At 34.0% G+C, this 14,291-nt stretch overlaps 2 protein-coding genes across 2 annotated transcripts; one reads left to right on the top strand and one right to left on the bottom strand.

Annotated features, from left to right (window-relative positions):
- Positions 1–386: 386 nt before the first annotated feature.
- On the bottom strand, positions 387–1,601 carry LOC119836915 (coiled-coil-helix-coiled-coil-helix domain-containing protein 7). Its single transcript, XM_038362379.1, has 3 exons — positions 1,418–1,601; positions 1,248–1,346; positions 387–566 (listed from the first exon to the last, which is right to left on the bottom strand). Exons 1-3 carry the CDS (start codon positions 1,466–1,468, stop codon positions 453–455), a joined length of 264 nt encoding a protein of 87 aa, XP_038218307.1. The 5' UTR covers positions 1,469–1,601; the 3' UTR covers positions 387–452.
- A 1,256-nt stretch (positions 1,602–2,857) lies between these two features.
- On the top strand, positions 2,858–14,274 carry LOC119836946 (partitioning defective protein 6). The gene is made up of 7 exons (XM_038362420.1): positions 2,858–3,054; positions 3,420–3,645; positions 9,622–9,749; positions 11,285–11,382; positions 12,186–12,354; positions 12,810–12,937; positions 13,716–14,274. Exons 1-7 carry the CDS (start codon positions 2,995–2,997, stop codon positions 13,831–13,833), a joined length of 927 nt encoding a protein of 308 aa, XP_038218348.1. The 5' UTR covers positions 2,858–2,994; the 3' UTR covers positions 13,834–14,274.
- The last annotated feature ends 17 nt before the right edge of the window (positions 14,275–14,291 follow it).

Here is a 14,291-nt window from a genome sequence, read left to right as displayed (position 1 = left end):
AAAAATCTTCAACACTATTCATTTTCAGAATTTTAACAAGGAATAATCAATAAAATAATAAGTACTTATTACATTTGGTAATGAGAAAATGCAATGGATAACAAATATCCATCAGTTAATAGAATAAATATATAGTTTTATTATTCAATTAGAATAATAATTACATTTTAAGTTTGATATAAATGTAATGATTTCGTTTTTGTTTGATATATAATCTTCAAATAATTGTATGTACTATAGAAAAAATGTATTATAAAATATTAAAAACTTTTTGCAATTGTATAAAACTTAATCTGCATTAGTGTTGCCATACTTTTTCTCTAACCAAATCAACCAATAGCTTATAACTATAAAAATGCCCATTCAATAAATAAACTCTTGCAACATTTTTGCTTAACATCTTTATATATTTATGAATACTCAAATATTTACAGCTCATAAACTAGTGTTAATTAGGAGGTAAAGTAAACATTTTTCAAATACTCCTGTTTGATTTTTTCTCTCTCCGAAACTTCCGGCATGTATGGAGTTAGCCCTTTCGCCTTCCTGTCTTTATACACTTTTCCCTGAAACAATTTTATACTTTTTAGAAAATTATTCAGTTAAATTTCTTAATTTAGATATAGTTTTAGCACACATATGTATGAAATTAAATTTATTGATACTGAGTAACATAGTAATGTTTATGCTTTCATTTTGTGTATTTTGTTTCAATATTCTTCAAAAAAGGAGAAGGCTATCAAGTAGACTGTATTGTCTTTTGTGTTTGTTATCACATAACTTTTTACTGGGTTAAATAATTTTTCTGAATCTTTTTATTGGGAGCTGGTGTCTGCCATGTGATCTCACCTAAATTTCATCTATTTCTGACAATTTCAGAAAATCTGAAGGTGGTTTATTTAGAGTTTTGTGTACAATAATTATTATTAATAACATATGCTCTTGGTTATTAATTTAACTATATTATGACTGATTGATGAGAATTATTTAACATTACTGAGTATATTTGAGGTTGTCATCAAAACGAAAAGACTCTAGTTTGATTTTTTTTAGCATTTGAGCATTCAAATGCTTTATGTATAAGAAATTATTAAACGTTTCAGCATTTCGGCGAAAGAAGCATCTTTCGAATTCCACCTCATGATCGGTTAAAAATTAGATTTTTTTAACGTATGTATATATATATTTTTTCTCTGGATACAAGCTAGCTGTCTGTTTAAGGATAGTACATATAATACTGCTCTTACCCAGAACTTTTTACACGTATTATAATTATCGAAGTGTAATTCACACTTTTCTTGATTAAATCCATTTTTATTCAAACAGCTATAGGACTGTTCTTGTTCCTGAAAATAAAATGTTATGCAATTTTTTGTGTAAATTTCTTTTTCTAACTTTATTATGGATTGCGATATACCTTTAAACAAGGATTATTACGTTCCGCATTCGGATTTTTAAGAGGATTCATGTTGATAAGATTATATGATGTATGTTTATGGAAAATATGAATTAAATAATATAATTTCTGTTCAAGGAATCGGGATTATTTTTCCATTTTCATGTTATTTTTATATTTTTAAATGGTGATAACTGTCAAATGTCAGTGTCAACTTGAAAATTAAATTTGAATTGCCATATATACTCACATATTTTTTTTTAGTTTCACCTATCTATATTTAAGTCTAAGCGCGATTACCATTGGAAGTGTTTAACATTTAGTAATGGGTTATACCTGTATGTAACAAAAATATATGTGACAAAGACCTGCGACAAAATACAGCATAGTTTCTGTTTTTCATCCGATGATAGGGCAGCGCTTTACCACGATCTCGCCTGATGGTAAGCTGAGATGTGACCTAAGATGGAGCGCGCTTCCCTAGAAGGTACCTGTTTACTCTTCTCTTGAAGACCTCCATATTATATGTAAGAAATATTTAAAACTGACTGAGAGCGGTAATCGGAGATGAGATAGGCTATTCGACACAATTGGCAAATGTTAAAATTATAAATGCATTTTAGATTAAAATAATGATTTGAACGACTTATAATCACTGTGGTTTTTGAATGACGAGAAAGGTACACGATCGAAGAAATGATTTTGTGAATAAATACCTCCTATGACTTGTTCACAGATACCATAGAGTAGTTTTAAATACTTATTATATGGAAACAGATCCTTTCTGACAAAGTCTCTTCTTACAAACACCAGTAATTTTATTGGTGACGATAAATACACCTACCTCACTTCAGGGCTTAACAACTAACTAATAACTCATGAAGGTGCGCTAAGCTTAAGCTTGTACAGAATCAAAACCTATTTTTACATCTTCTCATTTTTTTTACTTTATTATATTCTTGAACCAAATCACACAACACCAACTATTATTATTTCTCTAACGAGTTTGGAAGCATTGTTAAATAATACATAATAAGTTTTTGTCTTTTAGATAGTTCATCCAAGGCCATGATGCAACAGTCAGCTGACTAGATACTTTATGATTATATTTATACGGTACTACCTACGTATATATATTAGATAAGATGAATAGTTGCATGATTTAACTTTATTGAAAATGGAATTTGCACAGCACAAAGAATATTTTAGTAGTATTCCTTAGAGAATTATTGTAAGCTAATTTATTTTAAAATTACAACAACTAAGGTCTGTTAACGTCAGATAATTAATGCGTTAAATGAAACGTTTATTTGTTTTCATTGTAAATTTCAGTTAGCTGTCATCTGTAAACAATTTTAGCCAATGGGATGTAAAATGTGCTTTGTAAACTATCTCCTCATTGGTTAATTATTACTAATGCCTTAAATATTTTATAATAGAAAATCAACTTTACAAATTACAATTTACGACGCGAGTGTCGATTCAACATTCTCGTTTGTTTTAAAATTTTTGATATTTTACAATGTTTTTTCACGTAACAAGTGCCTAAATATTTTGAAACGTTTATTGTGTTAGTGTAAGTGTTAAATGCTTTCGAGATGTCTAAAAACAAAATCGCCGCTAGAATCGACAGCCAGAGTGTGGAAGTCAAAACTAAAGTGAGTAATAATTTCTAATTTCTTTCCATAAACGATAATGTTGTGAGAGTAAATCTGTTTACTTTAGATAATATATCGCATACGTTGTTCAAGCCGACATCTATGTGATCGTTATTTCAAAGTATTTATGTTCTTCTACTAAAACAAAGATTCTTGATTGTAGTCCACACTAATGAAACATAATACAATGATAGCTTGCTTTTAATGATTCTGTAATCATTAAATACGAATAGTGCATGCAATATTGCTCATCATCATACTTCAAACAACAATTCTAAAAATTTAGACAGATATTTCATACAAATTATGTAAAAAATTGTATCATTACGATCTCTACAGACTTTAATCGGTAAATTGCTTTCTAGTTCGATGCAGAGTTCAGAAGATTTTCACTAAATAAATCGGAGAAGTTAAAATATGATGATTTCAAGGCGTTAATTGAGAAACTACACAGATTACACGATGTGGCCTTTCTTATCAGCTACACAGACCCAAGAGATGGTGATTTGCTGCCAATTAACAATGATGATAACTTAGCTAGAGCTTTACTGACCGCCAGGCCTTTGTTAAGGGTTATAATACAAAGGAAAGGTGAGTAACTCTATACTACTAGTAACTTTTGCATTACATCCAAAGTTTGAGAAAAATAAAGAGATAAAGAGCTGATCAGCTGTGTGTCGATAATGAAAATATGAGTAGTACTAGATGCATATTCTGTAGGGACGCTTCTCACTCAATTATTACACAAGTTATTTTGCTGGTAATGTGTTATAAGACTCGTCTGTACCATAGAGTTAATCTAAATCTAAAGATAAATTTAGTTTGAGAGAATTAAAAAAACATGCTATGTTGATGGAATCAAATTATTGTCTCACTACTTAGGAGTAGTGAGACAATAATTATGTACAAAAACGCAAGAGACAATGAGACAATAAGTATATATACTTTGTAATAGTTTACACCCACCAGTCGTTTGTAATAGTTACATTCACCGATCCTTGATAGGTGTACAAAGATTGAATTAAATCTATCAATTTGAAGTGGATATAAATCAAGTCTAAAGGCGTTGGTTATATACAAACATACACGAGAATCAAATAAAAGCATATTCATTAAGTATAGGTCAAACGTTTCATGTCTTAATGTGAAAGCTTGTAAAATTTCTGCTCCAGTGCCCCATCTGTGACTGATTAACATATTTCCATTAAACATTTTATACCAAAGCAATTAAAGAAAACAAAGTAGGCTAATAATTTCTCTAATACATTTAAATTACATTACCAAATGAAGCTCTCCCAAAAGAAAGTTATAAGTGGGGCATAGATTAAAAACTGTAATGTAATAATATATGCATAATGCTGAAGAGTTTGATTGTTGGAACATCCTTATCTCACACTATAGTAGACCAATTTCTATTAAATGTGCTAGTTTACATATTTATATAATTAACTAGCGGATCACTCCGGCTTCGCCCGTGGCACATATAGCTTATAGCCTTCCTCACTAAATGGGCTATCTAACACTGAAAGAATTTTTAAAATCGGATCAGTAGTTTCTGAGATTAGTGCGTTCAAACTCTTCAGCTTTTTTATTTGAAACTATCTTCCCTTGACTGCATCGAAGGTTAAATTTGTCATTTTCATGGTTTTCTCCGCATAGTTCCTATTCTTGCAGGATTCATATATATGAAGCTACTAATATTATAAAGCTGAAGTGTTTGTTTGTTTGAACGCACTAATCTCAGGAACTTCTGGTCAGTTTTGAAAAATTATTTCAGTGTTAGTTAGCCCATTTATTGAGGAAGGCTACATGCTACATACGACCATGGGCAAAGCCGGGGCGGACCGCTAGTACTATACATCAGTTTAGACATGATAATGAAACAATCAGAGTTACACTTGCATTCATAATATTACTAAATATTGTTGTGATTTCAAATAGACATTCGTTCTGTAAGATATCATGATAAACAACAGTTAATATCGTTGAATGTCTGAACAATGTGAACAATTTAATATTTCTTGAGTGTAATATCAATTCTTTTGATTGGATGTCAAGGTTGTAATAAAGAATTGATACATTTATTGGCCTAAACTCTTGAAGCGTTTATATTATGTTGAAATTAGCTGCGCCCCGCGGTTTCATCCGCGTCAGTCCGTATCCCGTCGGAATATTGGGATAAAAAGTTGCCTATATGTTATTCCAGTTGTTCAGCTGTCTACGTACCAAATTTCATTGCAATCTGTTCAGTAGATTTTGCGTGAAAGAGCAACAAACACACACGCATCCTTACAAACTTTCGCATTTATAATATTACTGGGATATTATAAATACGTGGCCATTGTACACGCGCTCAGTCGATGTGTATAGAGGATGGAGCTACCGAAGCGTGGCTTGTGCGCATTCATCGACTCTGAGAGCTTTATTATTTAGAATAGGCCATGGAACTATCTAGAATAATTAGACGAATGTGTTCGAATTCATAACAATAATAATGAGATGCTTTTTGTTTGTTGACCATTGAAATTTTTTAACTTAATCGAAGGAGAATAAATCTTTTCTGCAAATTATGTTATCAGCTCGAGGGGGATGGTACAACTCCATTTTAAAATGGAACCAAATGACAACAATAACCTATCAAACACAAAAAGAATCACGTCAATTGCTCGAAAACCCACGGAGTTATCGAGTAAAAAACAACAAAAAAAACTATTGAGAACCTTTTGTTTTTGGGAACGTCGGTTAATAAATTATTTAAAAGACTGCCAATAGAATAAATTAAAATTTTCCCTAATTTTTACTCTGTTCTTGTATTTTTTATAAGCTTCCTTTAGATCAAGAATCAACTGCATAGAGCAAGTACATTAAAAAAAACACGCTTTATTACATGTTTTTTTTTCGTTCTTTCTTTGTTAAGTTAAAAATAAGTAATTTTATTCAAGTGTATTTATTTACCCAAATACGCGGACGCTAAACCAGCGACGATCGATGAAATATTTACTAAAATATTGTATTAGAAATGTTAGATATTCTATTTAATATTTAACCATTCGACCCCTATACATATATATGTATGTACACGTATATGTATGTACATGTATATGTATGACATGTACATGTATGTACATGGCTCCATACACCATTCTATGTTAATCGTTATGACGATAGTATTCGGTTCAATTGAACGTGATGGAGCATTGTCTAATTGCTGCCTACATCCATTCAATTATGGTGTGTTGCTACATGTTCCAATAGCTTCTGCGCATACGTCGATGAGACAAGGTGTGCTTGTATATTATAAGGAGGAAAGATGGTTTTTGTAAGTCTCTTTGTAGCGGAATAATTATTTTTAAAACCTAAAACTAAAACAAGTTAGTTTAGTTGTTTGTTAAAAATCGATTTTTGACAGATTGTCAGGCTAGAACAAATTAAAAATCTAAGCGGGACCACAACGGGGAACGAAAAAAATCGGTTCACCCAATCGGAAATTCTGGGGTAACAAACCTATAAAAATACACTCGAATTGTAAAAGTGTTCCTCAGTGTTTGAAGTCGGTTACAAAAAATGATCGTTTAAGACGAAGAGGAATGTAATCCTTTCTAAACCCGGTCTCATTCTGATGAATTTGCAGCTTATGATGACAGATTTTTATCCACATAGTTGGTATGTTAAACATACCACAGACAGGACAGGGCGTAACAGTTGTTAATGAACGAAATCAGGCGGACGCGACTAATATATGCGAAATTATTATTCGCATCTCATTATATAACCGCGGTGGCGTGGTTATCTCAACGCAGTCGATAACGTGACGATAATTTTTCTAATATTTGAAGGTAACATGGGTTCTATTTTCACTTTACGAACCGCATATGTTTCTGTTGTTAATGCGATAGGGCAAAAACAGTGATCGGATCTGTATGAAATTAAAGATAGATTATAGTCCAAATAAGCATATATATACTTGTGCTTATTATTCTGTGATACAGGCTTTAGCCCTGAATGAAGCCGCGGGTTAACGTGTGAGTACACAATAAAAAGGGGTGGGTTCGATTCCCTCCCGAGTCTCAAGTATCGCTCTGGCAGGGCGCAGAAGTCTGATCTTACCTACTTGTCCATTATGAATATCGATTAGTTAAACAATGCCACACATGTAGCCCGTGAGGAGGACCTTGAGTCTTAATTGTTTTTATCAAATATTAAGAAAAACTAACGCTTATAAATTGTCAGAACTCGACGAAATTTTGAAAGGACCACACAGCTTTCAAACAAAAAAATAATAATCAAAATCAGACCCAAAACAAATAAGGTCGAATTGAGAATACCCTCCTTTTTGAAGTCGGTTGAAAAGTAAAATTGAATATATATATAACTTCTATGAGATAAAACGATTTATTTCATTGAATTTAAATTTGATTTTCTTTCGGTAACATTTTAATTTTTAACTCAAAAAAGATAGAAGCTTAATGTGCGCAAATAAAAATTTTCTTATACTATAGAATGAGATATCACAAAGTAATTTAAAACGTAAGAAATGACGTAAAAGGTGACTATAGAGAATAATAAACGCACGTCATTCTAAACCCAATGCTACAAGAGTAGGTCATTATTTATTACTAGCTACGCCCCGTGGTTTCACCCGCGTCAGTCCGTATCCCGTAGGAATATTGGGATAAAAAGAGTACATTGCGGACGAACAAAGTAAAAAAACAACACTTAATTTATATACTTATATTGAGATTATAAAATTAGCTTTGAGTTTAACTTTTATTAAATTCACCTGTATTTATGTAACCTGTGACTCACCTCACCCGCTATGGACAAATTTCATGCAAACTTTGTACACCTAATAAAGGCCCTGTGGTAATGAAATAAGGGGGCGTCCATAAATTACGTGAGACATTTTTCAGGATTTTTTGACGGTTTTCTGTTAAAAAATAAAATACGTGATATTTATTAAAAACCCCCATTGGGGGAGCCAAGTGAGATTTGGAAAGATTTTAGTTGACTGATTTAACGTACGTTACGTTGATGTAATTTATGGACGCCCCCTAATTTCATGAGTTTATATAATTATCCTGTTTGGAAGGTTAGGATTCAACAATTTAACAAATTCTGTATTTAGTAAATACTATAATTGAAGCGTATTTTTAGTTTTTATTTTGTAATTTGTGATAGGGTCGAAACATTGTGCTTTTTTAATCCACTAGTAAATTTTATTTATACCTACGTTCTGTTAAATTGTTACCCGTGCAAAATTTGTTAATATTCATCGTACATCTATCAATCATTATAATTAAAGAAGCGAAAAAAAATCTCTTGCGCGATTCAGAACTAATGTTGTTTACACGTGAGTTAAAATATGACTTTGTGCAACACGCACTTGACCGATTTTCCGAACGTTGCCGCCAATACACCACGGTCGAAGTAATATACGATAACACTAGTATAAATGAGTCAGCTGGCTGCCATATTTGGCGGCCGAGAATGGGATTCGCCTTTGTTAGGTTCACAGCCGTGGGATTCCATTGTGCTCAACAGTTAAATATGCGGTTGTATGGCGAGATGGATGGATCGATTCGCGCGGATTCCGTTATATGTAGTCCTATACTAACTCCTATACTAACTCCTATATTATTAGGCTCACCCGGCAATGGTATTGCCAGTTGCCTGCCACTTAGGAGTATATAAAATCCTACTTCCTACTTAGTATTATAAATGCGAAAGTTTGTGAGGATGTGTGTGTGTGTGTTTGTTGCTCTTTCACGCAAAAACTACTGAACCGATTGCAATGAAATTTGATACGTAGATAGCTGGACAACTGGAATAACATAAAGGCAACTTTTTATCCCGATATTCCTACGGGATACGGACTTGAGCGGGTGAAACCGCGGGGCGCAGCTAGTATATTATAATCAATAGTTATATACTATATATTACTAATACTTTGTAACAAATCTCCAAATCTTTTTTTACGTTCGAGCGGACAAATATTTATGCTGTGCGATCACCACTGTCTATGAACATTTGCGGAAGTAGACCCGCTGCAGACGTTTTATTGATGATGGGAATTGGGTAATAGAAAATTATCAAGGGCGATAAAATGACAATGAACCTCTGTATCTACACATAAAATTTTATAAAAAAGTAAGCCAAGTCGTTTTCAATGACTGTGGTAAATGCGCGATTCGAGAATAAATAAAAATTCCGTTTTGCGCAGTTGGGTATAAAATAGTATAAAAAACAGCTTAAAAAAAGACGTATTAGACGAACTTTTTCTGCCTTATCATGAAGCGGTGTCTTATTGTGATTGTATGTCCCAGTTTTTCGGACTCACCTGAATATAACTATACAAATATTTGTCTATTTTTTAAGACTGTAGGATAGGCTCGCCTGACCTATAACTACAATATAGGTATACTTATTACTTAGTAAACTTCCTCATTGCTCGATACTCGGATAAAAAGAAATATGGCCATCCTCGACAAACGGCCTATCCGGTAATTCGTACTTGCAGATTCTGTTCCTTATATAGCTGGCTCCAATAGACCTTCAATCGCTTTCCAGGTGACAGCCTCGAAGAGCTGAACGGCTACGGTACGATGCGACCCCGCAACATCATCTCGTCGATACTCAGCGGCACTCCGGCGAAGAACAAGGGATTAGCCATATCCAACCCACACGACTTTAGGATGGTGAGAGAATTACTCATATATGCATGTCGGAGATGTTAAATTAATTTCCTTAATTTAATAATATCATGATTGAAATAGAATTAGATGAGTTTGCACAATTTGCGCAGTCGATGGCAGTACAGAGACTAGCCCATCGAACCACTTGACTCAAGGAATATAAACCATTGGCTAGCCTGTAACCCAATGCACTTAATATGAACACTATGCTCTATACCATAGAGTACATTTTAATTCTCTCACATGCTAATATGGAGCAATAGTCCTCAAACTAATACCCCCCGACCCCCCTTCCCCTCCTTACTGATAATCACTTATCTATGTTCCTGACAGCCTGTTTGGCTGTTTGACGTAAATTTTAATACATTAATTGTTATATTGTCTAAGCTAAAAAGAACATATCTAGAATATTGTGGAATTGGCAACTAAGATCCTATCGATAGGATAATCTCCTACAAAATCCTTAAATCAGTGCGCCTTAGTACGATAAAAGTATAGAATTTCGGAACGAATAGAAAACCCGAGTAAAACTTAACACAAGTATGCACTAGAGTTTAGCGCTTAAGCTCAGACCGTTTATTCAATTGACTAGGTTTCTTCCAAGAGCATTTGAGTTGAGCTACTTAGGTGTGGGTTAAGGTTGTTTATTTTTGGATTATACGATGAAGTAGTTAGTTTGATTAGTTAGATATGTTATTTAAAAAGATTCGTTTTGAGATTCGTTTAGTACAGTGATATTGAAATATGGAATGTTGGTTCAATCTCGATTGGAGAACTATGGTACAAATGTGTTTTCTATTAGCTTAAATTTAAACAATAATCTTTATTTTTTATATTTTTTTATAATATGAGGAGGCATCCATAAATTACATGAGGTGTTTTTTTTTCATTTTCTGTAGATACCTTAAGCAAAAAATCATAATTGTATTTATAATAATAATAGAATAATGGTTTTGGAAAATGCAACCAAAATTTGGTAACACGAATTAACATTAAAATAGCTGTCTTTAGAACACAAGCTTGAACGTAGTTCGTAGGTTAAAGAATAATTTTAATAACAATAATAATTTTTTACAAAAAAAACGTCACTACCATTCCTGGGGAAGGAGGTACCACTCCGCATTCTAAAAATGTCAATCGTTAGAAAACCCACGGAGTTGCCGGGTGACAAACAAAAAACATATATATGTAATTAACTTCAATTAAGAACCTCCATTGTTTTTGGGATGTCCGTTGATATATCAACAATTATCTCACAAACAAAAAAAAATCACGCCAATCCATTGAAAACCCTATAATAAACGGTGTTATTGAGTAACAGAACCAAATGTAATACAGTGTAATTGAGAACCTTCATTTTTGGGAACCTCAGTAAAAATATACATATAAGATCCTTTCACTGATATTATAGACGCTATCGCTATCGACTCTATTCTATGTCCCTAATTTAATATAATTTAGTATAGGATGTTATATATATATTATATACATATATATGTTTTTTCTTTGTTATATAATTAATATGTTTTCTTTTCCAGGTTTCAGCTATCATAGACGTAGACATAGTACCGGAAACGTGTAGGAGGGTGAAATTATTGAAACACGGCTCCGATCGGCCGCTAGGATTTTTCATCAGGTACTTATTATTTGTAAGATTAATATATTATTACTATAGTAGTATGTAAAAAACAAAACAATAGAAATAACGGTATAATGGGAAATGCAGACTGAATATCAGCACTGGCCAAGCTTGACTTGAACATACTTAGACAAAAACAACAATTGAAACATTATGCACATAAAAAGCATCGCTTGTACAATACTCTCTCTGCTATCTCTGCCAGGCAACCGGGTAGGATGGGACATGGCACATCAGGTTTTCTAAAAGACGATCTATTCACTTGAAATATTAAGATATATATATGTGGTTGTCTTATTAGACCACCACATAGAACATTCAAAAACACACACAACTACTTAAAAAAATATGCAAAAGATTGAACATTACAAAGGAGGTAATTAGAAAAACATAGACACAGACACGATAATGTAAGGAGACAAGAAATAATTATGTATCTAAATAATATGCCATGCGTCAGTTGACCCATGACGCTGTGGATTCTGCCAGAAGTAAGATGGTTGAATAAAAAAAAAACTAAATAAAGAAAAATATATCAAAAATAAGATTAGGCAATAAAATAAATACTAGCTTTAGCCAGCGGCTTCGCACGTGTTAAATTTGGAGTAGTTTAATAGATGTTATACATATAAACTTCCCCTTGAATCACTCTATCTATTAAACAAACCGCATCAAAATCCGTTGGGTAGTTTTAAAGATTTAAGCATACATAAGGAGTTAGGGACAGAGAAAGCGACTACGTTTTATACTATGTGGTGATGGTGCTAATGATATTTGTCTGTTCGTCTCTCGTACCCCAGAGACGGCACGTCCGTCCGCGTGACGGCGAGCGGCGTGGAGCGTTCGCCCGGTATCTTCATATCGCGGCTGGTGCCCGGCGGCTTGGCGGAGTCCACCGGCCTGCTGGGCGTCAACGATGAGGTGCTGGAGGTCAACGGCATCGACGTGTCCAACAAGACCCTGGATCAGGTCGGTCTGCGAAGTGTCAATTCGACTGTGTAGTTTTTTTTTTGTTTTTTTGTTTTTTTTTTTTTTCACTTCTGAATAACTTTTTACAGCTGATGTCTTTCTTAAATTTGGTCTACTGATGACAGTTTGAAAGCGGTTTAGCTTGTTTTGTTTGAAGTAATTAAATTGTGTAAAATTTATGCTTCAGAAGTTATACGTCACTAGCTTTTGCCCGCGCCTTCGCACGCGTTAAATTCGGAGTAGTTTAATAGGTGCTGTTATACATATAAACCTTCATCTTGAATCACTCAATCTATTAAAACAGAACCGTATTAAAGTCCATTGTGTAGTTACGTTCGCCGGAATTGAATTATTATAACCTACGTGTAAGAGCAAGATAATTTACTAGATTCCAAAATTTATATAGTTGTATTTAGTTTTTTTTATTTGTTATATATAATTGTACCCGCAAACAGGTGACCGACATGATGGTGGCCAACTCGTCGAACCTGATCATCACGGTGCGGCCCGCCAACCAGCGCGCCGGCGCGCCGCCCGAGCCCGCGCGCGCCGACCCGCCCGCCAGCGAGCCCGACGACGACAGGTGCGTGACACGCTGCGTGACGCGTGACATGTGAATACTGCGTGATACGTGACGCGTGACACGTGATATGCTGCGTGATACGTGACGCGTGACACGTGATATGCTGCGTGATACGTGACGCGTGACACGTGATATGCTGCGTGATACGTGACACACTGCGCGACGCTTGACACTGACTGACTCGAGACGCGTGTGCGTGACGTGTGTGACAGTGACATAAGCGTCAATGACGTATGCGACTGATATAGATACAATGACGTGTGTTACACTGGTATATGTGACATTGACATGTGTAATTGATATAGACGTCACTATCATGTAATATACAGTTATAGGCGACGCTGACGTGTGTATGTGATACAGTGTAATATTGATATTGTCCATGATGTTGTATAAACCACTGGGTGCGTGCTTTGCGGCCCAACAGTTTTTAGGATGTTGAGAAATACTAAATGTGTGTGTGTTTGTGTGATTGTGGGTTGTGTGAAGTAGTAATTACTCGTGTGGCACTGAGTTGGATGGATATGTGCGTGTGGTATGAGTGTGAGTGTGTGCGGTTTCACACACACACACACACACACACACACACATGTTATTATCTACTAACGTTAATTTATGACCATGACAGTAACAGAACTTTCAAATTCGGTTAAATAGTTTTTCATTGTTCGCTTAAAACAAACATATAACAAAAACATATACATATCTAACGAATTTAAAATATTTATTAATAGTACATAGATTGGTCCAGGTATGTTAAAAAAAGTCTCTCTTTCAGATTCGACCAAGAGGACCAAGACGAGATAGTCGATTTGACGGCCGTCACCTTACACGACCAAGAGGCACCGTACCAACAAATGGCGAGCAAAGACGACGGGCAAATACTACACCTCTAGTACATAATACGCCGGTATCGGATGTGCAAGCGGCCCATGAGGAACCAGCTCGAGGACAATACATCGCTAATATGAGTTTTGGTGCGAGATATAGTGTCAAAGTGTCAAGTGTTTAGTGTCGGTACACGAAATGTAATTAAATATTTAAATCCTTATTTCCATTATAGATAAAATAACTTAATAATCACAGAAATATATACATTCAATAACACAGTATGGACACGGAAAGAGGTTATGTTTAACGGGCCGTGTATCACAATGCATATTAGACTGTATTTAGTGTTGCAGACAATAAATAAATATATAGTATTTTATATTATAATCGGCTCCAGCTACAACTGTTAAAATTTGATAAAACACAATTAGTAAATTAAAAATTAAATTGTGAAACAGTTGCTAAAGTAGGGATATAATATTTCGTTTGATAGCATTCGATTGCTTATAAATGAGAAATTTTT

This window comes from Zerene cesonia, chromosome 26 (genome assembly GCF_012273895.1).
Source record: "Zerene cesonia ecotype Mississippi chromosome 26, Zerene_cesonia_1.1, whole genome shotgun sequence".
NCBI classification, from domain to species: domain Eukaryota; kingdom Metazoa; phylum Arthropoda; class Insecta; order Lepidoptera; family Pieridae; genus Zerene; species Zerene cesonia.
This window is presented reverse-complemented; position numbering and strand designations above follow the sequence as displayed.